We start from the raw sequence: 27,549 nt of genomic DNA on the forward strand, positions 1-27,549 counted from the left end.
TGGCTGGGTCCCATCTGCTCCCATCGGGCCAGATTGGAAACCCAGTTTGTGTTTTGGTTTTCAGGGACTGTTTCTTCATGCTGCCCCTCTGAGTCTAGCGAGTTTCCATTCCCCTAATGCCACAGCCCTTTATTATTGGACACTAAAAGCATGCTGTGCTGCTCTGGGTCATTTGTGTGGCTCAGCAGTGTTCCCCTCGCTTGCCACGGCTAAGTAATCACAGTACTGCAGTGCTCCTGCGGCCGAGTTCCGGCTAGACAGTGCTGCCAATGTTGGTCAAGAAGGACGATTGTTAGACATTTAAAGTGATGGTGGTCAACTATTCCAGGAAACGTGTGTACTTCTGATCACTACCTGTCAATGCTCAGCGTGGTGCTTGCTCTGTCGCCTTGCTTCCGTCAAACTGACATATTTTAGTGCTCGCCGTCAGTTAGTGCAGAGTTAGATGCGTCTCCCTTCAGTGCTGTGCTAAAGTACAGCAATCAATCTGAGCGTGTTCGTGTAGGTCTCCCTCAGGCTCTCTATTGGTGCAGACAGTGTGCTCCCCTGTTGCGAGATACATAGTGCAGTGCACATGCTGTTGCCCTCTGGTGCTCTGCTTGAGTTGCACACTCTCGTGCCTTGCTAGCTCCTGTTGTATTTTTATGCAGCGTAGTGGTCCTATTCACACTGCTAGAACTGTGCAGTGCTTCTCTCTTAAGACGTCAGATTCAGTGCTGCACACTGTGCGGCATTGAACAGTCCAGACTGTGCTTAACAAGGCTCCACATCAGCAGTGCCCCAGTCTTTTACAGCCGATCCAAGGACCTCAACCTGCTAAAGATGAAATAGCACTTCTCCAGGCCAACGGTCAAATCTGCCCTTGTTCTCTGGCTCATGTGATGCAGTGCTAAAGCAGAGGTCATGCAGTCTCCTGCTCGACCGTCCTTCATTGAATTACTGACTCCACATCGCTGTCCTCGCTCTGAGCAGTGCTGCTCTGTGTTCCTTTTGCCTCTGAACAGATGCAGCAGAGTGGTCAGCCAGCCCAACTGTACAGTGATCTCTGTTCCCTCACGGTGCCCCCGATGACCAGTTATGTTGTCTGGCACCCTGTCACTGTGGATGCAGCTGTGTGATGTTGGGTTGCAGTTGTGCCATGACTCAGAGTTACTGTCACCCTGAGTCGCACAAGAGAGTGGACAGCATTCTGTGATGTTCAGTTCCCTGCTTCATCATCTTGTGGCGCTCTCAACCGCAGTGTAGGGCGATCACTCACTGGTAAAGCATCACACGGGATTGCAAGATACACGGTGGGAACAATGCACAAAATAGCATTATGACATTTTTAGTTTGAACTATTAGGTGTCACTTGCGACATCTATAAGCCAAAACTATTGCATTGGAGTACAGATAGAGGTACAGGGAAGGACTGGGAACCAAAAGAAGCCCTGCCCGGAATAACATAAGGGGATGGAATCAGAGTCTGTAGGTGTCGTTTGGTTATGTGCCCACCCATGGCCATGCTTATCCCTATGGACATTCCCAACCATTCCTGCTTCTGATCGCCCACAAAAGCTCAAACCGTTGGCATTGCCAATGCTTGTTTTGTTTGCACTGGCTGTAAAACCATCAGGAGGAAAAGCCCTGTGCCAATCCTTGGTGCAGTGTTGTCTGGGGGAGGCCAAGGAACAGGATTTTGGGGCCTAGAGAATGGAGACCCAGAGAGACACTTCGTGGAAATCCGTCAAATTCCTGCACTTGCTACATAGACGGATGATCAAAGGCAAGCAAGAGTGGGGCATTTGTACTTTCTTAAATGTAGGTATACGCATGGCTATTGGCAGTGGAAATAGATACCAGATAAACCTAGTGTGCCTAGTAAGCCAATTGGCTCAAATCTCCTCACCCATTGGTGTTCAACAGGCATAAACGCGACCACTTTTATAAGTAAATCAATTGGTTCTAAAATCAAAAGCCCCTAGTAAACCAATGAAGAAACTGCATTTTTAACAAACTAAGCTACAATATCAGATACACACGATAATGTACATCGATCGTGCAGCAAAGCACATCAATATAGCGATTCGTCATCCATAGTTTTGATAATAGGCGCTACTGATTAGAAGAAAATAGGAGGGGGATAAAGATGGGCAAGAGAGCAACTGTCAAGGACGCAGACACTTAGAATGGCAAAATAAAGACATTATTAAGCCAGGAGCAGAATGGGGTTGATGAAGGAAAGCGAAAGGCAAAGATGACGGGTAGACATTGATAAGGGTGAGGCACACCTGGACGCCGTGACTCTTCACAAGGTGCATGTTTAGCGCTGGAGGGTTTGGCAGCACTTTCCCGCAGCCCTGCACAGTGCAAGGTATGTTGCTCCGCCCCTCCCTAGACAGGTCGCTGACGGATGGCTTGACAACCTCCCAGTGCTCACAGGAAACCGAGTCCCGAATGCGAGCGCCCCGGTTCTTGGCTGTTCGCTTGGCCGCAGAAACATATGCAGCTGCCATGGTGCCGCAGCGCAGACCTGGCAGCCGCTCCAAACACTGAACAGCAACACACAGCGTCACTTCCGGGGCAGCACAAGCGTTGCCTGACCTACTGATAAAAGACGCCCAACCATTTCACAAAACAGTCTTTAAGCAAGTCCATCCCACCATTGGATAAAACGTGGTTGTAGAGCCTCCTGAGTGGAAGAAATTCCATCGAACAGGGTTATTTACCCATGTTCGTTATCAGTAAAGGGGCTCCCACACGCCTTAACAATTTTGTAAACTTTGGCTTTCACCCTAACTAACCCAGGGTTACCTAGATGTGGACCCCCTGCTCACTGTGCTTAAGAGAGGCACAGCTTTAGCATATCAATGACGCTCAACTAGGCTGAAGCACGTTAATTTTTGGCGGGGGGGGGGGGGGGGGGGGGGGGGGGGGGGGGGGGGGGGTTTGGGATAATTTATTTACCATGCAAATAAGAATACACCAATGCATAGTACAATAACATTATATACAAAGTCACAGAAAACAGTAAATAAACAACAAAATTCAGGATCCAAACCCGCCCAACCCCCTGTTCACATCTCGTTACCTACAAGATCAGTTCAACACAGTTCCAAAAATGTTCCCCAAATCTTAAGAAACAAACCCATTTTGCCTTGTTTTCTATACAGTCGTTCCTCCATAGCTGCCAAATTCCCCATTTCAGTCAGCCACAGGTCTTTGTCTAATGTAGCAATCGACTTCCAATTTCTGAGAATAATCTTTTTACCCATTGCAGCTCCTCTGAAGAACCATTTTTTCTGGCACTGAGTGAGATCTTCCAAAATGGAATCATTCCCCAGAATTAACGTCACAAAATTAAAATCAATTGTCACATCCAAGATTTTCTCGCAAATACCACCGATATCATTCCAAAACCCACGGACCTTCACACAATCCCACATCATATGTTCCATAGTACCATCCTCCTGAACACATGCCCATAGCTCTCACACGCTTTTGGCGGGTGTCACCCGCCTTGTAAAGGGCTGACTCACCCGCCAAGCCTCCTACATGCCCATTCATTCCAATGGGCGTCTCACCTGCCAAAAACAAAATCGGGTGATTTCACCCGCCTTTGCAACACAATTGGTTGAGAGCTATGCATGCCCAACATTCCGGACCATCCTTCAAACCTCTCCTCCACAATTTTTCCGGGGTCCAATACACCCTATTCAAGATCTTAATTTGTCTTGCCCGTTCAGTCAGTCCCAAGGAACACAATTTGACATTCTCACACATCCTTTTCCAACTTTCCTCAGTAATGTCCGCTCCAATTCTCCGACCCCATTCAATTCTTAGGCTATCATTGCTTTTATAATTATGAACAATCTGCCTATACACCCGGCTCGCCAAACCGACCTCATTCACCAATGATTTCCTCGTAAGAAATTCCAGGTTTAGACTATTCTGAAAATCAATTATACCAACTGCTAACTTCAATTTCCTGTAATCCGATAATCTGAATCCGTCAATAATGAACTCTCTTTGCAATACACATGTTAATGTTAATGTTAATGTTAAAGGGCATTTGTACCGCGCACTATCACCACCGGAGTGGTCCTCTGGCGCTCTGGGGGTTCTGAAAGAGGAGGGGAGGCGGCTCTGAAAGAGGAGGGGATGTCTGGGGTACTCTTGTTCAGAGGAGAAATGCCTAGCATTTCATACCAGAGACTGCCCTTGTGGGTGAGACAAAGACTGATGCAAATGGTTATTTCTCCCCTGTGAAGGATGCAGTGAGCTAAAATTGGTTGTAGACCCCTCCTGAGTGGAAGAAATTCCCTGGAACATGGTATTTGACCCAAGTTCGTTCTCAGTAGAGGCGCTCCCCCACTCCTTTTAAATTAATTATAATGTAGAATATAGCCCTGCAATTCAACAGCAACTCAATCTCATGCATATTTTCACACATCCTATTTGTAATGGATTCCAACAAATGGTACATAGCTCCCAACCTTTTTTTGTCTCGTAGGCGGGTGAAAACACCCGATTTTCTTTTTGGCGGGTGAGAGGCCCATAGAAGTGAATGGGCGCCTGAGGGACTTGGCGGGTGATTCATCTGCTTTCAAGGCGGGTGACACCCGCCAAGAGCAGGTGAGTTGAGAGCTATGATGGTAATTTCTATTCACACAGAAATGTAGGAGATAGGGTGGGAGCTCCAATCAACAACGGTAGTCTTGGAGGGGGGGGGTGGCGTTGTCTATATCCCGTCCCCACTTTCTCCATAAAATGTTTAAAATACTGGTTAAATTGGTGCAGTTTACAGTACAATTTTGGGGGCGGGGGTGGATAAAACACTATACAATTTACAATCTTGATTGTGGGGTAACAAATGAAATAATCATTGGCAAAGCCAATAGTTTGGCATTTGTAGTTCTTTATTGTATTATATATTTAGCATGGAGTAAGTAATGACAGCGCCAGGGGGCAGAAAAGAGAGCGCAAGCAGAAGGAATGACAGCACGAAGGGGAGACATGACAGCGCAGCAGGGGAAAGAATGACTTTGTGGGGGGAAGGAATGACAACGCAGGTAGGAAAGGAATAACAGTGCTGGTAGGTGAGGAATATAACAGCACTGGGATGGGAGGAATGACAGTGAAGGGGGAGGAATGACAGCGCAGGGGGGAGGAATGACAATGCAGTGGGCAGGAATCACAGCACAGTGCAGGCAGCAATGAAAGCGCAGGGGGAGGAATGACAGTGCACGGTGGGAATGACAGCACACAGGAGAAGGAAACAACAGTGCAGGGAGGGAAGGAATGACTGGACAGGCAGGCAGAAAGCATAACTCTCAACGTACATGCTTTTGGTGGGTGTCACATGCCTAGTAATCAGCAGACTCACCCGCCAAGCTCCCTACACACACATACACTTCAACGTGCTCTCACATGCCCCCCAAATATTGTGTGTTGTCGCCCACCCTGACGACACTAAAGGTTGAGAGCTGATGGCATGACAGCACAAGGATGGAAAGAATGGCAGCACAAGGGGGAAAGAATGACAGTGCAAGTGTGCAAGAATGACAGTGCTACCCAAAACCACCTCACCCCACTCCAACAAACCCAACTCTACACCCCTCCACCTCACTACACCACTCCATTCAACCCAGTCCACCCCACCACACCCTACATCTCATCTAACCACACCACCACACCCCAACACCAACCTACTCCACTCAACCCCACAACACCCCATTCCACTCTAAACCCCTTCCACTTCCACCCCACACAATTCCACTCCACAGTATTCCACTCTATTCCAACTATGAACGTAAAACCAGACAAAAGGACTCAAGAGTCGGATTGGAAATGGACAATGCAAGATATACTTTAATGTTGGTTTACAACCATGTACACCAATACACCCTATTAGCCCACCACCCAAACTAAACCCAATCCGCCTACAGTTCGCCTTCTCCTTATATTCCCTCCTGGTCTGGTCTCTCGTAATACCTGTCACTTCTGTGTGACTTCTCCCATCCCCAAGGGGAACACTGTGTCCATTGTTCACATTCGTTGTCCATCTTCTACTATAATTATAATTGTTCTTTTTATAATGTGCTTAATACCAGAAATTGGTTTCTAATCACGGGATTGGGATTCAAACCTGTGCTGTGCTGCATTGTCTTGCTCCCAAGACAAACATGTTGCCCCTGAGCTATCCCCCATCACCTTGGTATGTTGTTCCGTGTCTCCAAGTGATCCACCTCTTCCGGGTCAGTCGCTCTATTCTGATGACATCCAGAGTAGTCCTCCTTCGGCGAGAGGTGTGGGGTCAACGCTCCCTGACACACTTCTGGTCGAGGATAAGAGTCCATTGTTAGAGCCAGTTTGGGCCGGCGTGATCCAAGATGGAGGCTCAGCTAGCCTTCACGTAATGTGCCCGAGAGGTTTCAAAAGCTCTGTTTCCGCAGTCCATTAGCGCACGTTCATTGGGAGGTTCTCAGGACAGGTTTTGCCTTCTGCCAATCAAGTGGGGGAATTCCCTATCCAATGTCCGCTATAATAAACGAGGATTAGCAAAGCCAATAGTTTTGGTGTTTACTGTTGTTGTTTGCAGTTTGCATTTATAGGCACTAGGGTGCAAGGAGAAGAGTGCAAAGTTTTAAAGAATGATGCAATAATGTGTGCAGGTGTGCACTAGAATGAGATGGGGAATATGGCAATGGAGGAAGCCATTGATAGAAGGTACCGATCATGACCAAGAGGAAATATGAGCGAGAAAGAGTGAGAGTGAAAGGTATGAAGAACTCATGGTGACAATAGTAAATACAGACACACGTGATCACAGTTCAAGGGTGTTTATTGAACAATGTTTGCAGGGTGGAAAAACGCCTAAACTAAACCTAAATCTACGATGGGAGCAAGCGTCAAACATCAAATGAAAATAAGGCAGTCCTAGTGGCGTTGTTTAAAAACTAAAAAGGCCTACACTAAGAAACATATTGTCAAATCTCACAGCTAATATAAAAAGGGGTGCAGGATAGTTTTCAAGAAAAGATAGAAGTGTTCTCAAATAATATGTCAGGATGCAGCAGCTTGGGTCCACCTTCCCCATGTTTTGAGCACAGAGCAAGGTGAGATCTTGGAGCGCAGCACACACTTGAGCTTTCTCGACATGAGTCGACAGCTCTGTTCCAGCTTATCAGGAGCCTCTATGGCCAAGTCTTGTTTCCCTAGAAAGTCTCTTGCCTTTGAGGGCCTGACGTGTTCAAATAACAAAACAAAACGTTTCTTCAACAAATGAAAGTTCTTTCGGGTGATAATGGTTCACCCCTGGAGCCCCCTCTTCTGGGTGCTGACCTTTCTCTATTGTTATCCACAGTTCACGTAGGATGATGGTTTCACCCCTGTGTCCCCCTCTTCTGGACGCTGACCCCTTCACGTATCGTATTCCTTAATTTATATAACAGTTCTTTTCTCAATTAACTTTTGGGTGATAGCTTCACCCCTGGATCTCCCTCAGTCGGGCTTGGACCCCCTCTTGACTGTCAGTACTTGTTAGCATCCCCCGGTCAGGTTTACTCTTGCTAAGGTCACGTTCACTTTACTTTCAAGTGTTGCTGGATTCACGTCCCTTACTTTCTCTCAATACGGGATTCACTTCCCTTGCATGCTTTCTCTAAATATGGGATTCACTTCCCTTTCTTTCACAAAGTTTGTAGATCAAAGTCTTTCGATTGTACAGGGATTTTACTAGACCTCCTGGATGACCACTTTGACCTCTTGTGGCGACTCTCCTACGGCCTTCTGGTACTTGTAGTTTCTCTCAGATGGGGATCGACCAGAGTCTCACGTGTTAGCATCCACGTGGTGCTGGTTGCCCTCTGTAGCTGGTCTCCCCTTAATACTTTTCAAAGTTAATTGAACTTGGTTCAAACTTGCCACTTTGCGATTCTCACTCAACACAGCCCGGCTCTTATCGGTTCTCCCCTCGACTCACCGGCTGTGATGAACCACTTGGCTTTTGGCTTCTCTGGAGTCAAGGCCGGTACCAAGGTCGCAGGAGCTTCCCTTGCTCCTGTTTATCAGCGTAGGCTTGCCCCGTGTACCATTGACATCTGCTGCAAGACACTTGTGCTATTGTTTGCGGGGTTATGACCTCTTCCACAAAGGTTCCGCAGGGCTGGGACGGAAAGGGCAAGGCCGCTTATCTCCTCGCCACCCTTTAGATTCCCGCTGCCTTTCTCCTTCTCTTGAACTGTCGTGCCTGGTTAGCTGCTCCATCATGCTGTCTGCCGTGCTCGCCTTGCTCACCTTCTGCTTTCTTATCCCACCTTTTATCCCTGTGGGGAAAGGAAAGGGCCATCAGGTGTGTGTGACAAGTTAATTGTCTGACTTTTCCTGACCCCGGGCTTGGGACATGTCAAGTATACAGGTTTTGCATTAGTCTGATGTCTTGGGTGCGTAAAGGTGTTCATGTCGGAAAAGGGGCAGCGGTTGGAATGTCAGAGTATCCTACGGGACAGGACAGGGAAGGTTTGTGAAATGGCCGAGAATGACCGGGATGGAGAACAGAACATAGGGAATTGGGGGAACAGTAGTGTTCTGTCAGGGTAAACCGAAAGTTTGGGACAAAATAACCAAAGGAATGTGGAAAAGAATGTCCGTGTTTGTTTGGACGGAGTGCAGGAAAACAGGCATTCTGGGGAAGATAGTCCTTAGATGCAAGTGGGTGAGAAATCTTAGAGGATGGATTTTCTACAGATGGTTTATTGGATCGGGGTAGGAGAGATTTAATCAGAGGGGGGGAGGCAGATGCATTGTAACCTACAAAGGCCTCAGGCATGTCTTTCTCCTCCTCTTCTTCCTTGGATTGAGGCAGTAGGCTTCTGCTTGTCATGCAGCCCTGTTGACCCATGCACAATAATTTGTCTTCAATTGCTATTTTCCAATATAACAATGGGGTAGGAATTACAGAGAGTGCGGAAGGAAAGAAATGAGGAGGAATGGTAGAAGAGACAAAAACAAGGAGGGTAAAGGCTGGGGGGGAAGTTAAGAGGAAGGATGGTAGGGAAACCATGTGAGAGAGGAAGGAAAGGAGGAGAGGAAAGATGTACAAAAAAAAGGAGCCCAGAGTTTCAACTACCTGGGAGTCACTCTGGACAGCTCCAAACACAAAACTGCAATGCAAGAAATTCTACAAGGAAAAATCAAAAAGCTAGCAGCTCAGGCAAAAGTAATTGACAAAAAATTTGGACGATACTCACTGATTCCAACAATCAATTTCTATAAAATGAAGGTAGTCCCCTCTGTGATGTATGGGGTCGAGGAAATGCCAACAATTCCAAGTGAAATCTGGCCCAAACTAGAAGCCGCTTTCTGGAGATCTGTTCTAGGTCTCCCAAATTCAACATCTGGAGTAGCCATCAGATGTGAACTGAGCCTTCTGTCACTTCAATGCACTGTAAGCTGCAACTCCTTAATGCTATACAGGAAATGCAGAATGGCAGACAGCAACCAAATATACAAAATGATTAACAAAGAAATGCAAGATGACAAATGCGAGCTACTCACAAGATGGAAAAAGGAAAACGATTTGTTACTGGACTCAATTGTTAGCCAAGAAGATGAGCTCATTCAGAATCCAGGGAAAGTGCTACGAAAAATCAAAGAATTAGGTTGGGCAAAAACTGCAGAAATAGCGGCAAAAAGCAAATTGACCTTACACCTACCGCATAACACAAAGAAATTAAATGAGCTACAAAACTTCATAATGAAATTTCCAAATAAAGCTGCTTGTGATCTAATCCTAAGAGCCAGGCTCAATCTGCTAGAAACAAATGAAATTCTTCACATCAGAGGCCTTCCCCATACAGCCAATTGCCGCCACTGCTAAGAATTGCCGGCTCACAATAAAGAAACCATACGGCATCTGTTACTCTCATGCTCAGGAACAAACCTGATTAGATTACGATATTTGAACAACCTGTTTGGAAACAACATCATACCGAATGAAGAGACATGGTGGCACAGGTTGATTGGTGGTGATAGAATTAGTTGGCAAATCACAACGGCAAAAATTCTTGAGTACATCATGAATAACATGCTTCATCAGAAATAGCTCCTACAATCATAATGGCGACTTTCCCAGATGAATGAATAAGAGACAAATGCTGAGATTAATTAACTTCGTTTCTTTTTTGTAAAAATCTGTTGTTGATTAAACAAATAATTAAAAAAAGAATGAAAAATATCAAGAGGAAGGAAGGGAGGGAGGGATAACGGAGTGATTGATGATGCAAGGGAAGAACGAAGGAACTGCCTGCTCCTCCTAGCTTACTCCAGTAATATAGACCAACAGGTTGAGCGCTTGCCGGTGCTGCTGCGATCTATGCATGATCCGCAGGTAGCAGGTTCAAATCCTGGCAAGGCCAACTTAGCCTTTCATTAATCAAAGGTTGATAAATGAGTACCAACTACTTCGGTTGGGAATTATTGTATGTAAATTTATGCTTTGTACATTGCTTTGGCAAATGCACTATTTAAATAACAAATCATTATCAAATGCTGGGGCCATGTAATAGGAATGTTATCTCTCGTTTTCCTAAGTGTTTACACAAAACATTACATGCAACAAACACCATTAACCCTCCATAAGTAGCATTTTCTGTAAAGTTGTGAATTGACATGATTCGGATGAGGGTTTGAGGACCACTTTTTTTTTAGGTGAGGGACACTTTTTGAGGTGTCCGGGCCCATTACTTTTCCCAGTCCAACCCTGAGCCCTACCACCTATAGATTGTACAATCATATCTTACCATAGTTTGAAATAGTTGTAGGATATGACTTCTAGCTCCAAAGTGTTATTTATTATTGCCAAGGTTAGTATGCAGGCAGTGAATGTGTGTAAGAGGACGATGTGTTTTGTCATTATCATACTGGTTTGTCAGGCTAAGGAAATGATTGATGACACCACATTTTTTGTGACTGATTAACGCTACAGAGTGGGCTGTCTGTGGTCCGAAACGTCATCTCTGGCTCTCACGTGCTGACTAGCCTAATTTGCTGTCAGGGGTGAGGCCTTTCCCACGGAGACACCAAGAGCAGCTGAGCTTCTTCTGACAGGGACCCTCAATACACAACCAGTGACTGGACTGGCTTCTAGTGCTGGGGAGAACCTATAGACAGGGACGTCATTTCACGAACAGGCCAGGGGTAGGGGAAGTGACATCACATGACCCATGACCCCCCTGGTGACATCACAGGAATGGATGCCATTTGACCCCACCACCAAGTGACATCACGGGAAGTGATGGCAAAGGACCTTCAGATTTTTCAGATACCTCTAGCACCCGTGTTTGAAGGGACTCTAATTTCAGCCAGATATAAGAACCAAGGCTCAGAGGGAGGCGTGATTTGTCCACGATCACACATTCAGGGAATGTCATTTTAAAGATTCAACGTGGGGTCTATATGTAAAACATGCATAATGCAGCACTTATAACAGGGTACCTGAAATCTCTAACGCAGGCTACAGCTAGTGTTTGAAACATCTATAGATCAATGAAAACAGAAGTACTCGTTATCTGTGGCGTTACTGTATTAAACAAGCCAAAAAAGCACTGACCTGGGGAGGCGTGCACTGCTCTTTAGGCAGGAGCAAAATGCTGCACGAACAAGGTCTGAAAATTAAATCATTGGGCCTCATTACGACTTTGGCGGTAGCCATGCCGCTATTGGCGGCATGGCTGCCTCCAAAACCGGGTCCAGGTTCCCTTAACGGGGAATTACCAGGCCATTGCGAGTTTGGAGGGCCCAGTAATTCCTCCTACAGGGAACCCGGGCCCGGACCTTCCCCATTCCCATTGAGCCCTCATAGGGCTCAATGGGAATGGGAGCGGGAGCTAACCACCCCTCGATTGCGACCAGCCTGTTGTTAGCTCCCTGGTCCTCTCGCGAGACCCGGTAAGGACGCCTGGTTTTACTAGGCGTCCTTACCGGGTCCCGCAAGGGGACCTCGTAATGAGGCGGAATGGGTTTAACGGGTCGGCATCCATTAGCGACACCCGTTAACCCATTCCGCCAAGGTTATAATGAGGCCCGTTGACTTGGATTTAGTATCAACAAAATTTGCTGGTTATAAATGTATCTATGAGTCAACTACCTCTAGAGAAGAAACCTATTAGAGTGGTCTGCGTGCACACAGAGGAGTCACCCGATAATGTTAGCTTTGCCGGAGTTTAATACCTGGAAAAGGTTCTTTCAATATACCCAAGACCACATAGAGTTGTCATCATCTAAGCGTAATACTGGGTTCCAGACAACTTAAATAGCCCCCACCATTTAATGTAATGTAATCACTGCACACATAACTTTGTGGCACCGCACAGTTATTTTAAATTGAATACACCCACAAGTTGCTTCTTAACCAGGGACTCACTAGCATACTTCTAGGTGCCTACTGCCCACTACCCCTTTGTCAGACAATGGCATATCACACAATTTGGGGTGCCCCTGCGAGCCATGCTTTGGACCCCCCAACCTCCTTAACAAAGCACAGAGCACGCCACACCGCGGGCTGGCCCGGACCACCATGTGTGCGCAATGTCCATGATGATTATGCCACTGCAGGGGCAAGTGAAAGAAATAAATGGGCCTCATTAGGAGCTGCCGGTCCGGTAACAACGATGGCAGTGATCTATCGGCACCGTTGTTACCGGATCGGGAGACCCTGAGTTCTGCGGGCGGGCTCCCTCCCACCCGCCAGGTCTGACCTGGCAGGCGGAAAGGCACCCACCGGTAGGCACTGACGGTAGCACCGGCACCATTCTGAATGGTGCCGGTTCTACCGTCCTCCCCATTCCATTGGGAATGGGGAGTTCCTTTTTTTGGCAACCGGCAAAGGGGAATTACCGGGTCCGCCGGGGCTCTAATGCCCCAGTGGATCCCCATTGCCGGGTGCCGGAAAAAATTACTCCGCCGGCAGCCGTGCCATTTTTACCGGCACGGCTACCGCCAGGGTCATAATGAGGACCAATACGTTTTTTAATCAAAGCTTAAATGTTTCATGTAGCATGGAAAGAATGAAGTGGTGCCTGGTACACAAATATACCAGCCAACTATGGTGGTGGTTGGTGAGTTGTTTTGTTGGAGGGTGTAAATATTTGCCACAAGTATGCGATTGCGACCAAGCATAGCAAGGGAGCCCAAACTAACTAAAATGGGTTTGGGGGACTCAGGGGTGATTCTTCCCCCTCCCCAGAAAATTCTTTTTTAATAATGGGTTAAAATGGTGCATTACATAGCACCCTCTCTGTGAAAATTTGGGTAAACGGCCAACAATTTGGTAAAAGGCCAATAATCAGTTTTGTAGAGTGTAGGGTAAATCATGAAAAAAGGTACAATAGATGCAAGTCACCAAAAGTGCACAGGGCATTTCCCAATGAATTATCCTGTCCCCTGCACACTATCAATGGCTAGAGTAGCCCAGTAATTTTAGAATAGTAGAAGTGTGTATTTAGTAAAGGTAAATATTACAATTAAAGTCACTGTCTTCTTTAAGGGTCTATCGGTCAGATATGACCCTGAGTACACCATTCACAAAGTCTTTTTGTTCTTTTTCAAAGATGATTTATTCCAAATATAAGTGCCCAAAGCGTTTCGAGATACAATCTCTTCATCAGGGGCTGTGCGCTGAATACATTTTCATTTTCATTTTTCATATATCATATGTTGGTAAGGAAATATTCCTAAGAAGTAAATAGCAAATGAGCCGTCTGCCAATTGAAATGGCTTGCAAGTAGTCTACTAGAGTATGGTATAAGGCCCAGTTCCCAAACTAAGTGTCGAAAAAACGGCTGTGGGTGTCTTGCTAAAGCATGTAGGCAGAAAGTCAGTTTTCCTAATGGCTTGCTATACGAGTAGTTTGATTCCAGCCGTGTACTACTCGTATAGCAAGCCATTAGGAAAAAGCTGGATGTGTGGTATACCGAAGTGAAGAGCGAAAAAGAAGCAGAGAATGGTGGCGTGACCACAGGAAGAATGGGGTTGACCAGGGAACCAAGTAACTATGCCGAAACTGTACTGCCACGATCGGCTCGGGACCAGCTAAGATCTGAGATGCTGGACCCCTGCCCATGATGAGCGGAGAGGTGAGACGATTCTCACTGGCCAAAAACCCTGGTGATGTTAGCCCTATAAAGATGGAAGGTAATAGGGATAACAGGAGACCCGGGGGAATAAATGATAACAAGTGTTCTTGGAACACTCATATTCATCACAGGTATGAGAGAGACACAGTCAAAATACTGGGAAAAAGAGGGGATGAGAGATATTCTTGGAATGGGCACCCTCATCACAATCAAGGGAGAGAAAACCTGATAAGAGTGAATTGTGACGAATCTAAGGATGTCGTCCCTTCTCCCCTAAGGGGAGATCTTTCCCATGGGGTCAGGGTGGTGCATCCACAGTACAATAGGCCCCCTTGTGCTGGTAAACAGGGGGTTAATCATATGGGAGAGGAAGCCCCTAATGGGATATGGGACGACACCTCCCAGAGAGCACAGTATAATCCAGCTATATCTCAAACCCCCTCTTAACCGATGTCAAGCTCAGACGTGATATGTGGGTTATCAGCAAGATCAATGTCACCCTCCCCTTCCTCCTCACCTGTATCTTCTGAGGACACTTCTTGCCTGGTAAGATTCTTCTTTGAATTTTTCTTCTTTGAGAAGAGATATGGTCGTCCGCGGTAAGAAGCCACCTTGATTCCCTGCTAAACAGGGAAGCAGCCGACCCCCTTCCCGAAGGGACCAATTGGAGAGGAAAAAAGCAGCCGCTTAAAAAAACCTCTCTGTGGATGTAGCAGCAACTGAAATCGTCCAGAACGTGATGGATGTAGCAGCAGATGGACTCGTCCAGATCGTGATGGATGTGAGGGTAGTCCGGACTAGATGGCAATTGCTCTGAGGCAGAGGAGCGGAAGACGGCCTCTTGGACAGAGGTACAAGTTCCACAATGCAGCAGGAAAACAAGGTCCGGATCCGGAGCAGAATCGGAGAAGGAGCGGATGGCAGAGCTCAGGACAGGAGAGCGATTTCCACTATGTAGTAAGTACACAGGGTCCGGGTACCGGATTGCAAGGGTACCAGGAGCAGAAATGAAGAAAGCAGTCCGGATGGCAGCAGGCAGGATCGGGAAGATAAGGTAAGGGATAGATGCCAGAGAGAGAGAGAGAGAACAGACAAGGAAGGGAAGCCACAAGCAGGTACGTAAACCGCGAGAGGAGGGAGAGAGAGAGGGGGGAGAAAAGGCAGGGCAGAACCGGCACAGGAAAAGGGATCCACGCGCACGGGGGACGCGAAAAGCAGCAACACTAACGGCAGCGGAGTGAAAGTACGAAGGAGCATGGCAACAGAGGGAAAGGAACAAAGTTGCAACGCACACAGCCCAGAAAGGGGCGAGGCTAAATACAGAAATGGGGAACCAAAACAAAAAGACTAGATCGCCAAACCAGGAAGTGGGAAGGAAAACCCCGGCACCACCTAATGGCGCCGCCAACGCCAGTTGTTCCATAGCCGCCAGCGACCACCCGAAGGCGGCGGCGTGACAGTATGCCCCCTCCCAAGGGACACCCCCCCCGGCTTACCCGGGAACAGACGGTGAAACCTTTGAACCAATGCCGGGGCATGCACATGAGAAACCGGTTCCCAGGAGTCCTCAGAATGGGGATAACCCTTCCAATGGATCAAATATTCCAACCGACCAGTAGCGGGAGTCATGAATGGAGGCCACTTCATATTCATCGGGAGGAATGACGGTAGGCACCGGATCCCGGGGCAAAGGACGATGATAAGGATCAGCCTTGAATTCTTTAAGAAGAGAAGAGTGAAAAACAGGGTGAAGGCGGTGCATGTGCCTGGGTAGCAAAAGGCGGAAGGCCACCGGATTGATCCTGCGAAGGATGGGAAAGGGACCCAGGAAACGGGTTGACATCTTAGAGGGATGGAGCCAGCGAGGTAGATACTTCGTGGACAACCAGACCTTGGTGCCTTTCCACCAAGTAGGCGCGGGTAAGCGCTTGAGATTGCTGTGGGAACGGTAACAAAGACTGCTTGCCTGTAAACTGTCGGTAGCAGACTTGTGAGCTTCCGAGATACTGGTAAGTAGAACATCCACAGACGGAGTAATAGATGGAGGGAATGACAGAGAAGGAGTAAAGCTGGGATGAAAACCATAGGAACAAAAAAAAGGGCTGAGGCCGGTGGCACTGTGCCTGGAGTTGTTATAGGCAAATTCTGCGGTGGACAGCAGACTAACCCAATTGTCCTGTTGGGCATTAGTGAAGCACCAGATATATTGTTCAAGAGTGGCATTGGTCCTTTCCGTCTGCCCATTGGTTTGAGGATGAAAACCTGACGACAAGGACAGTGGTATGCAGGGTCTGTGTAGAACAGGACTGACAACAACATTTTGAAGTGAAGGAGAGTTGATTCTTTGTCCAATCAATGGTAGGATTGTGTTTCCGAAGTCAAGAGACCCCCAAGATCACAAGAAAGTGTGCAGCTCTGATCAGGTCAAATTGGATGGTCTCAATGTGATGGAGTACCTTTATCATCATCGGAGCAGTGGTATGTGTGATGAGACCCGAGCTAAGGGGTTTGCCATCCACACCTTCCACCTTTTGATCCTCCGCTTTCTCCAAATGGCCAATGCCGGCCTTGTCAGCCCAAACCATATCCATAAAGCAATTTGCAGCCGCACAGTCCAGCAATGCCAGAACCTCAAAGGTCTGCTGGGAAAGACCCAATGGGACTCTGACTACCATGAGACGGCTGTCCTCGGTGGAGTTCATTGGAGTAACGGATAATGACACAAAGGAACCAGGAAATCCCCCTCGGTAACTCGTCCTTATTAGTTCCGAGGAGTGGCGTTTCCCGATCGTTGTGGTAGCACATCAGGACAGTCCCTCAAAATGTGTTGGTTGGATCCGCAATACATGCACAGGTTGTTGTCCCTGCGTCGTTTTCTTTCATCCGAGGTTAGTGGCCCTCGAGTAGTCCTAATCTGCATAGGTTCTTCTTTATTCAAACAGGTAGGAGTGGGGGAGGATGTGCCAGGCTCGGCCATGACAGGAAACCCACGATGTCTCCGACATTCAGAACGCCTTTCTGATAAGCGGAAATCCAGCTGAATCACCGTAGACCACAGGTCGGTTAGCGTGGCGGGTCTGGTTACCCTTGCTAACTCGTCTTTAATTTCTTCTCTCAGACCTCGACGAAAGATGGTGTATTGGGCATTCTCCTGCCAGCCTGCGTCTGCGGCAACCCGTTTAAAGCGGGATGTGTAGGACAATAGATCAGAGTTTCCCTGTCGAATGTCTAGTAACTGTTCACTGGCAACCACCGCTGTCTCTTGTTTCTCAAAGGCCAACTTGAACTGGGCGGTGAACCCAGAATAATCTTGTAGTAAAGGACTGGTACTGGTCACCAGTGGAGTAGCCCAGGATAGAGCATTACCCGTTAGATTGGATATCAGAAATCCTATGCGTGTTAAAGCTCCCTGATACCATAGAGGAAGAGTTTGGAATTCATTCAGTGTTTCGTCAACAGTAAGACAAATTCGGTTCCTACCTTGTCTTCTTCGGGAAAGAAGTGAATGAGAATTCACCTGTTCTCACCCTCTCCTCATCTCCAACCCGGCGATTAGTGGGTGCGACAGGGAAACCCTTGTGCGGGAGAAAAACCCTGAGCAGGCTGGAAGAGAAGCAGCAACCCGGAAGCAGATTGGATTCCGGTCATCTTCCGATGTAAGAGTTCCTGAATGACCGGCAGCGAGCACCTTCGCGGGCCGGGAATGGAGCAGAGCGTATCAGCAACTAGCTGGACCTCGGGGATGAGACGAAAGGTAAGTAAGTTTCTTAAATGAAAGGTAGAGATATGGAAAGAAAGAGAGAGAGGTAAATCGTCTAGCAACCTGTTATCGATGCGGATTGGAAAGAAGGGAAGTCTTCTTGAATGAATTCTGGGATTGGTAGTTCGGAAGTCTGATGGTTCCTAGATAGAGGCAAATAGTAGAGTGAGAGAAAAGTACTGAAGGGATTAGTAGAATGTGTGATAGACGAAGTGCGACCTACAAGACTGGGGTACTTGAGTGGTCGAATGCTGTAAGAAATATCGTCCACTCGGAGGAGCGTTCTTCATTGCAGGGAAAGCGTCTAGGGAAAAAAGGCAATGTAGAAAAGGGAAAGTGTTAGGGGAAGGATGCCTTTGATAAGGAGTTCGCAGACAGATAGAGATGAGTTTCCTAAGTGGGAACTTACGGAGCATAACTACCATAAGCAGTAGCAACGCGCTGTGTTCTCTCTTCCGGTTCCTTGTATACTGTCACCTGGTCCGAGGGAGGAGATTCCTCAGGAGACCCTGCGTACACTAGAACGGCAGTTTGTGCGTACCGCGCCATCTTGGGAGAAATGGAGTGAATAGAAGGCTTAAAGCACCATCGGCGCAGCACAGACCATCTTTGTGCGGTGTTCGTAACAATGCGGGCCTGATCTGAAGCATAGATCTGGGGTCTGAAAGTATAATAGATGATACAAGCCTCCATAAACTCCTTGAATTTGTTAGGCGAACCATCATATTTGCCACAGGCTAAGGGCATAGGAGGAAGGTCACTTCGGGACTGTTCAAAGCGGTCGACCCGCTGCCTAAGAGATTCATTTTCAGCTTTAACAGCCTGTAATTCCAGTGTCACATTCTGCATAGCTGTAAGCAGCTCCTGGGCCTGTTCAGGGGTAGCCATTGATATATCCTCTTGGCGTTGCAAACTGTCAAGCTCAGACGTGATACGTGGGTTATCAGCAATATCAATGTCACTCTCCCCTTCCTCCTCACCTGTATCTTCTGAGGACACTTCTTGCCTGGTAAGCTTCTTCTTTGAATTTTTCTTCTTTGAGAAGAGATATGGTCGTCCGCGGTAAGAAGCCACCCTGATTCCCTGCTAAACAGGGAAGCAGCCAACCCCCTTCCCGCAGGGACCAATTGGAGAGGAAAAAAGCAGCCGCTTAAAAAAACCTCTCTGTGGATGTAGCAGCAACTGAACTCGTCCAGAACGTGATGGATGTAGCAGCAGATGGACTCGTCCAGATCGTGAGGAATGTCAAGGTAGTCCGGACTAGATGGCAATAGCTCCGAGGCAGAGGAGCAGAAGACGGCCTCTTGGACAGAGGTACAAGTTCCACAATGCAGCAGGAAAACAAGGTCTGGATCCGGAGCAGAATCGGAGAAGGAGCGGATGGCAGCGCTCAGGAGAGCGAGTTCCACTACGTAGTAAGTACACCGGGTCCGGGTACCGGATTGCAAGGGTACCAGGAGCAGAAATGAAGAAAGCAGTCCGGATGGCAGCAGGCAGGATCGGGAAGATAAGATAAGGGATAGATGCCAGAGAGAGAGAGAAAAACAGACAAGGAAGGGAAGCCACAAGCAGGTACGTAAACCGCGAGAGGAGGGAGAGAGAGAGGGGGGAGAAAAGGCAGGGCAGAACCGGCACGGGAAAAGGGATCCACGCGCACGGGGGAAGCGAAAAGCAGCAACACTAAAGGCAGCGGAGTGAAAGTACGAAGGAGCACGGCAACAGAGCGAAAGGAACAAAGTTGCAACGCACAGAGCCCAGAAAGGGGCGAGGCTAAATACGGAAATGAGAACCAAAACAAAAAGACTAGACCGCCAAACCAGGAAGTGGGAAGGAAAACCCCGGCACCACCTAATGGCACCGCCAACGCCAGGCGTTCCATAGCTGCCAGCGACCACCCGAAAGCGGCGGCGTGACAACCGAAGACCAACCCTTCTTTCCTATCTTCAGATAGGGCCAACATCTTTGTTGTACAGTCAGTCATCTTAATACCTCAGATCAGACAAGAATATCAGGCAACACTATTGCTTGTCCATATAAAGATTGCACAAGCACTGTCAAGAAAAAGATGCCCAGTAGGATGCAGATCACTCCAGGGAACTGGAGTGAACGGTCTAGTCTTCCTCAATATTTGATTGGTCCAGCACAACCCAACAGAAAAGTGTGGGAGTTCAAATCCCTGTCAGCTGGGACACAGCGACAGAGAGCTACCCTCCGATTGTGTGCTGGGGTGTTGGGTGGTTGAGGGGGAACTGTGTGCTGGGATGTTTGTGGTGGGTGGGAGGAGTGTGTTCTGGGGTGTTGGTGGTGGGTGGTGGAGTTGTTAGTTGAAATCAGATACATAGCGTTTTGTTGAACAAATAACATGCAAGGATATTCACGATTGTGTTCTTGTGCTCTTTATTCACACTGTGCTGGTTGTTTACTGGGTCAGGTCACAATACTAAAAGTAATTGTCTAGTCTATCAGTGCCTGTCGGGCCACTCTCCCTTCCCTCACTTCATCCCTGTGGGTGTCTGCCCTGGCTCCTGCCACATGGTCGTCATCTCCATCTTCGTCTGGGTGTGGCCGATCAGTGTCAGGGGGTAGGGGCACATTCATGCTCAGGCAAATGTTGTGGAGCATAGCACACACCAAGACTATTTTCCCTAATTTGTCAGGAGCATACATCAGGGCCCCTCCAGTGCGGTCTAAGCACCAGAATCGTTCCTTCAGGAGTCCAAAGATGCACTACATGCATACGCGGATCTGGCTGTGGGCATGATTGTAGGTGTGAGTGGGTCACGCACAGGGGTCATCTGCCACGCCAGCTGCGGATATCCTGAGTCACCTGCATGGGGTGGAATACGGACATCAGTCATTTGTCTCATGCATGGCTCTTCAGTCTCAGTGTATCTGGCAATTGTTAGCCATGAGCATTATTGTGTGCATTCGGACCATGCAAAGGGTATGTGTGATAGGTGTGCATCCTTTCTATATTATGCCATACATTCCTTGTCCTGTACATGCACACAGTGTCATTGTGGCAGGTGTACTGGGGCATGTCCCAGTTGACTGCACAGGGGCAGACGACTGTGGCACGGGTGGAAATACTGTTGGGTAATGCTGTGTGGATCTGCGCTGTGCCACATTCAAAATGCATTGTGGTTCATGCGGTCTGATGTGTCATTGTGATGGCAGCGGTGTGTGTCCATCACCATGTGTGTGTCCAGGTGTGTCAAACGTGTGCATGCACCCTTGGTCGATGGTGCAGGGGCTGCACGGATGCTGCCACTGCATCTTCTTGACATGCAATGCTTCCTGTGGCTATCCCCCCTTTTTATTCTTGTGCTTCAACATGTATATGCGGCAGTTTGTACTCACCCACTATGCAGGTCTGTTGGCCTCTGTGCCTCTCCATGTATCTCGGCAGTGTGCTGTTGCGTAGGACCATGGAGTCATGCGTGAATCTTGATTAGCGGGCACAGCAGTGGGTTATGATGCGATCAGGGCCACAGGTCACCTGCACATTCAGGGAGTGGTAGTGCTTCCGGTTCCTGTTTATAACCTCATGGGCCTGTGGCAACCCCAACGCAAAATCGGTGCAGTCGATGGCTGCTATCACAATGACAGTTGTGCAGTGGCATAAACGTGTGCCTTCATGTCATTGACCTGGGCCTGGGTGGTGGGCAGTGCAAAGTGTTGGTTGACATGACACAGAAGGGCATCCAGCACCTGGCCCAGGATTGCACTGAATATTGACTGTGCCACGCCATTTATCATGGCCATAGAGTGCTGGAAGGTGCCCGTCCCCAGGAACTACAGGACTGCCACCAGTTTACCAGTGGGGGCACGGCTGTACGGATGTTAATCCTGCTCCCAATGTTTTCATGTATTGTGGCCATCAACTCAGTGATGGTCTCCCTGTCCAGGCGGTACTCAGTTACGGCTGATGGCCTGAACCTGGGAATGGGTGCTCGCCTTGTTGGGGCTGCTCTCCGACTCCCCCACACCTCCCCCACCCACCCGTTCTCCCTGTGCCATGGCCAGGTTGTCCTGCATATCAAGGTTCAGACGCAGCCTAAGCAACTAAAACAACACAACAGGAGGTATGAGGAGGATAATAACAGCCACGTCTAGCAAATCCTCATATAGGCAAAGCCTTGAACAACAAACCACAAGCGCTAGGGGGCAAGCTTCTCTGTTGCTGTGATGGCATGGCAGAACTGATTGAGTGAATCACAACCGTGACCTCTAAGTCAAAACTCATGAGATTTATTTCACAAAAACCTAACAATCAATTTTATTAATATCAATACAAAGTTAAAAAGCAAACAATTGCCACAATCCCAAAATTCACAAATTAATACATGACCAATTAATCATCACGGGTCATTAGTTTAGTGCAAAATTGCAGAGCAGACACGTGATTTAGCATATCTGGGGCTTATACTGGCCCACTCAATGTTTTACCACAGATAAAAGTCTTGTGCTGTATGAATTAGAAACACTGACTCACATCCAACACTTCATTCATCCCGTTTTGCTCTCATTAATACTCATTCTTCTTCTCTCAAGCTTTACCCAACATGTTTCTTTCCATTCTTGTATTGTCTTAAATTGAAACGGAAATTCATCAGGGATTTTCTGCATTTGGGCTGCATGCACTAGTGACAGATTATCGTAACCAAAAAGTCACACATTTGTAGTTTCAGTACTACTAAGGATTACAAAGTTAGCTCTGCACACAGTGTGTGTATACATTAAGACCCAAATCAGGCTCCGATTGAAGAGATCCTAAGTTAGGTCCGTCACGGTTCTAGAATCAACCAGCAATGCAGTTCATCATCTGCAACGAGAATGATTATGGTATTAATTTACCTAATTGGGGACTTAATCAGTTAAGTCAAGCTAGAGGAGACATTAGTTCTCATCTAAGTGATGACCACAAATCAATTAGTGATCACTACGCCAGTCATGTGAGGGCAACAATTAAAAACTAGAGCATTGATCAAAATTCTCAAGGTAGTGTGGACAATAACTTCTCTTCGTGATGCTATGTTATAATCATGCCACTTTTATTCAAACTCCTTCTTACCAGGGAAAAGAATAAAACGCCTCTCTTTTGCATGTGAGGAGGGGCAGGTACTCTTAAAGAAGTAACAGAGTGTCTAGTAACTCACCATAAGTGTATTGAACTGTCCGATTGTTCAATGGATAGTTTGCGGTTTCCCGTGCTTCTCCATGTAGTCGAACATAGATACTTTGCGTCCTCTGTCGACTCGACCAGGACCAGTGGAAATTCCCTTCTCTGTATTACGAGTGACTCACACAAGGCAAATTTCTGTTGAGTAAATAGTACAAGGAATCATATTGTATTCGCGGAAGCCTACTACACGGTATGGGTATCTTTTATTCTTAACTTTTCCAGGTTAATTACCTTAATTTGCATGGATTTTTCCTACGTTTATTGAAACCGGATCACAGTTCTCTGTGCAGCTAGGCTCCTAATAGTGTCTCCCGCAGAATGCTGGAAGGTAAGTCTATGGGTCCCGGTTAGTCTTTCCACATGTATTTCTAACGAGGGTTACCCATGGGATGTGAAGGATAAGTGCTGGCGAGAGAGACGGAAAGAAGGCTATATGTAAGAGTTTCCAAAGACTCCCCCATGAAGTCTATTTCTAGCGTTAGATGGCTTTGTTGCTGACCCGTATGGTGTCCTGCTCCCGAGCATTCAGGTTCGACCGATGTCAATTCAGCAATATAAGTCACGTGATTTGGCTGTTTATTTATATCCCTCATAGACGTGCTGCAGTGTATCTCGTTGGTTCTGGGACGCAATACTCCTCCTCACGGCGAACGGTATCCGTTGGTGATACACTGTCAATCACAGCGATGTAAGCCGCAGCTACACCCATTTCAGTTCGTCCAATTTACTTTTGAGCCCGCCGGATGTTCTTCTAATCGGGACTAAATGCAGGTCAGTCACCATGCGTTCAGTCCTTGCGGAATCGATTTAGTTAAACTGAGAAAAAACATGACGGCGTAAAAGACAAGCTCAAGTATGAGGATGGATAATTAGTCAATTCTGAGAAATAAAGGCACGTATGTTGCATGTATTGACTTCGTAGAGAGTGCCTGAGTATCCTCATGCATTCCAATCCAGTTTATCGTTTATCGTTTAAACCCCTAATAGAGCCTTTTGTCAAGAAGATAAGCTGTTGTTCCTTTTTTAACAGCAGCATCTTATCGCTATTTGTATCCATGCTAGGTCTCAGTTTGTAGATGGCTGTCCATCTAAAATCCTCCGGGGAATGTAGTTGTTCGATCCAGTGGTAGACCATGGGTGCATTTACCGTGCTGTTTTTGAGGCAACTTTTATGCTCCCCAATATGTATCTTAATTTTGCGGTCAGTCTTGATGATGTACATTTTGTTGCAGGGGCACCAGATCGTGTATATAACCATTGTGGAATTGCAATTAGTGTGTAACTTTTGTTTCCATAAAGATCGTAGCCCTACGTCTACCTCAGTGCTCTTGCAGGTGTACTTGCAATACGTGCACTGAACACACGGAAAATTACCTCCAATTTGGGAAAGTCCCCATTGTTGTGTAAGGGTCACCAGTTTGGGAAGTTTGAGGCTAATGTCATTCCTGGTTAGATGTTCTTTCAGGTTTTTTTCTCCATTTGAAGGCTACCACTGGTCGTGGTAAAATCGTACAATTTTTTAGAATGATTTATTTTCTTAATTCCATTTGTCATATTACTGAAGGTATTCACAAATATGAGTTTTTGTTCATTGGTTTATATTCTGGATTGTTCTTTATACTAAAGTAGGGCATCTCGGTTGTTGTTTTTAGCTCTCTTCAGGGCTTTATCAATGATGTCGTGTGGGTATCTCCTTTGATGTAGTCCCTTCTCCATTTTGTGGGCTTCTGACGAAAAATCTGATCTGTTGGTACTGTTACGTTTTAGTCTTAGGAATTGACCTAACGGAAGGTCATCTCTCACATGCTTGGGGTTGAAGCTGGTATAATGTAGCAGTGAATTCCTGTCTGTAGGTTTATTGTACGGTTTTACAAAGATGGTTTTAGATCTTGCATCTGCAGAGATCGTGATATCCAAAAAGTTGAGACCTTTGGGACTCGAATTGGATGTAAATTTCAGGAACCGATCTTGAGTATTGATCCATATAGGAAACTCTTGTAACTCAGTCTCTGAACCATCCCATATGATGAAAATATTGTTGATATAGCTTCTCCAACTGCGTATGTGGTTGAGGAAAGGGTTTGTAATGTGCATGATTTTGCCTCTTTCGAATGCTTCCATATATACATTTGCAGTACTAGGCGCCAATATGGCACCCATAGCCATTGCCTAACTAACTGCCCGTCCCAGATTGCCGCAAATAATGGCAGCAAGGTGTTGGAAACAGACTTTGGGGCCTGGGTAGGTTTTTTATAGCCCTCTGTGTACATTGTGTACACCTGTGTCTTGATTCATGGCACCTGCATTCATTTACCAACAGCTAGAGGTCATTCACAGCTGTATTAGTGCCACTTTTCAGCGCTAATACCAGTGCATGCACTTGTGATACGGCTGTAATTGTGCTTTGTATTGTCGGTGCTATTAGCGCCGGCTGTAATCGGGCCGGCTGTAATAGTGCCGGCTGTAATAGCAGCGGGATGTTTTGGGTCAGGCGGTATTTGCGCCAACTTGTGATCCGTCAGAGCGGTATTGGCAGTGCTAATACCATTACCACCAGATTTAAGAGTTACCACCCAACTCGTGATGAGGCCCTAACTCCCAAGTAGACCAATAGTGGACAGAAGAGGATACCCGATATCCCCCAGAGAGAGAAGTAGAAGAGCCTTGTAAGAAGGAAGAGGACCAGGAAGAGGGTTATCTAGATCTCCAAACCTCTCTTCCATTACACAATAACAAATCTGTTATTATTGTAGGTAGAAGGGCCATCAAACTAGTCAATGCCCCTTAGACTTCTTACCTCCTTTGTCGTAATCTGAGAAAGGAGACCCCAAGGGAGTCCAAAAACCAGGAAAACAGGAAACAATTCTCCAATTATGTACATTTTGTGTGCCCAACCATTCTCTATAGATAAAGACCCTGAAGAGAAAGGAAGAACAGTAGTTCTTAAAGGGAGAAAGAAAAATAAAAGGGGCAAAAACAACACTAACTACATTTATACAGGAGAAAACCACACCATCTATAGGATCCGTGCTAACATTGGGAAGAAAAACCTTTCGGCCAAACTAGATAGCGGGAGTAAAGGATGTACAGTACATCCTAAATATTTACCCATAGGGTGGAAGAAATCCCAAGAGAAGGAAGTCTGATGCATACATGGCCATAAAAAGATCTAGCCACAAGCCAATTTCCTGGTCACCATTTTAGGAGAAAAGCTGTGGATAACAGTGGCAGTGATCTCAGATATACCAGCTCAACTGGTCATAGGTGACATGGTTCCCTAGTTTGGTAGGTGTCTGTCCCAAGAGGCCCTAATAGATTGTGAGATAAGAATTCTAGAGAAAGACAAGAAACCCCAGGTTCAATCTTCGAAGGGAAAGCCCCAAGAAAATATTCCCTGGGAAGAAAAAGCGAGAAACAAACACCTGCCTATCTGGGATTGGGAAATCCAGAGTTGTAAAAAATTCAGGCTGATAACCCCATTCCGTAAAACCCTAGGGAGAACCCTATGGGGGAGCCAGAAGGAAAGGGGAAAGGTATGTCACAAATCTGAGGATGTCTACCCTTCTCCCTTAGGTGGAGACCTTTCCCATGGGGCCAGGATGGTATGCCCTCAGTACAGTAGTCCCCATTGGGGTGGTACACAGTGGGAGGATCACATGGGAGAGAATCCCCTTATGGAATTAGGGACAACTATTCCAAGAGAATGTGGTATAATCCCGATATCTCAAACCCCCCTCTTTACGGAAGACCAACCCTTCTTTCCTCTCTTCAGATAGGGCCAACATCCTTTGTTGTACAGTCAACTTAACACAAGTACTGTGAAGAAGCAGATGCCCGGGAGGATGCAGAACACTCCAGAGAACCGGAGTGAATGGTGCTCACCATGGCACAAAAGTGACAAAGCTCTTGGGCTGATATCTACCAACAAAAGAGGTGACAGAGGATGGAGTATGCTGGATGCAAGGTAAACCAGCCTTTATTCCCAATACACAAAAAGCTGGTGTCACAAGTCTCTCCCCTTCTCACCTGCTTTTGTTGTTCGCTTGCAACTGTCATGATTTCTGCTTTCAAAAGATCAGGACTTGCCCGACTCCCTTGGAAGCAGACCCATAACCCCGGGTCCGAGTGCCAGCCAGTCCCAATTGGGACCTTTTGGACCCTGTCCTGGCGCCAGTGGCACCAGGCTCATAAAGATGCCCAGTCCCAGCGCTGGAAGCGCCAGGCTCATAATGCTTGGGTGGACTTACCTGCAGCAGACCATGCTGCTTACTTACCTGCCAGTTGAACCCCTGATCCTCTTCTGTTTGGGACTACTTTTCCTGTTGGGTGGGGCAGGAGCCACTCCCTAGGTTCAGAACACTGGAACTCTTCTGGAAAGCAGGAACTCTTTTCTTAGGCGTGGCTGTGGAAGGAGACACCTAAGCACTACAGGAGGCTATTTAAACCACACCCGATGGATGAATCTTGCTTTGCGTTATTCTGCATTCTCT

General features: G+C 47.1%; 1 protein-coding gene across 2 annotated transcripts in view; it reads right to left on the bottom strand.

The window, feature by feature from the left end:
• The window catches only part of ATMIN (ATM interactor), a 221,333-nt gene extending 218,755 nt beyond the window's left edge, over window positions 1-2,578 (bottom strand). The window contains exon 1 of one of the 2 annotated variants that reach the window (XM_069652841.1): window positions 2,271-2,578. In XM_069652841.1, coding sequence (XP_069508942.1) covers window positions 2,271-2,495 — 225 coding nt within the window. In that variant the 5' untranslated portion in view covers window positions 2,496-2,578. The remainder of the gene's footprint in view (window positions 1-2,270) is intronic. The other variant, XM_069652842.1, reaches the window with a different exon arrangement.
• Window positions 2,579-27,549: the final 24,971 nt, after the last annotated feature.

This window comes from Ambystoma mexicanum, chromosome 1p (assembly GCF_040938575.1).
Source record: "Ambystoma mexicanum isolate Mex_15411 chromosome 1p, UKY_AmexF1_1, whole genome shotgun sequence".
NCBI classification, from domain to species: Eukaryota; Metazoa; Chordata; class Amphibia; order Caudata; family Ambystomatidae; genus Ambystoma; species Ambystoma mexicanum.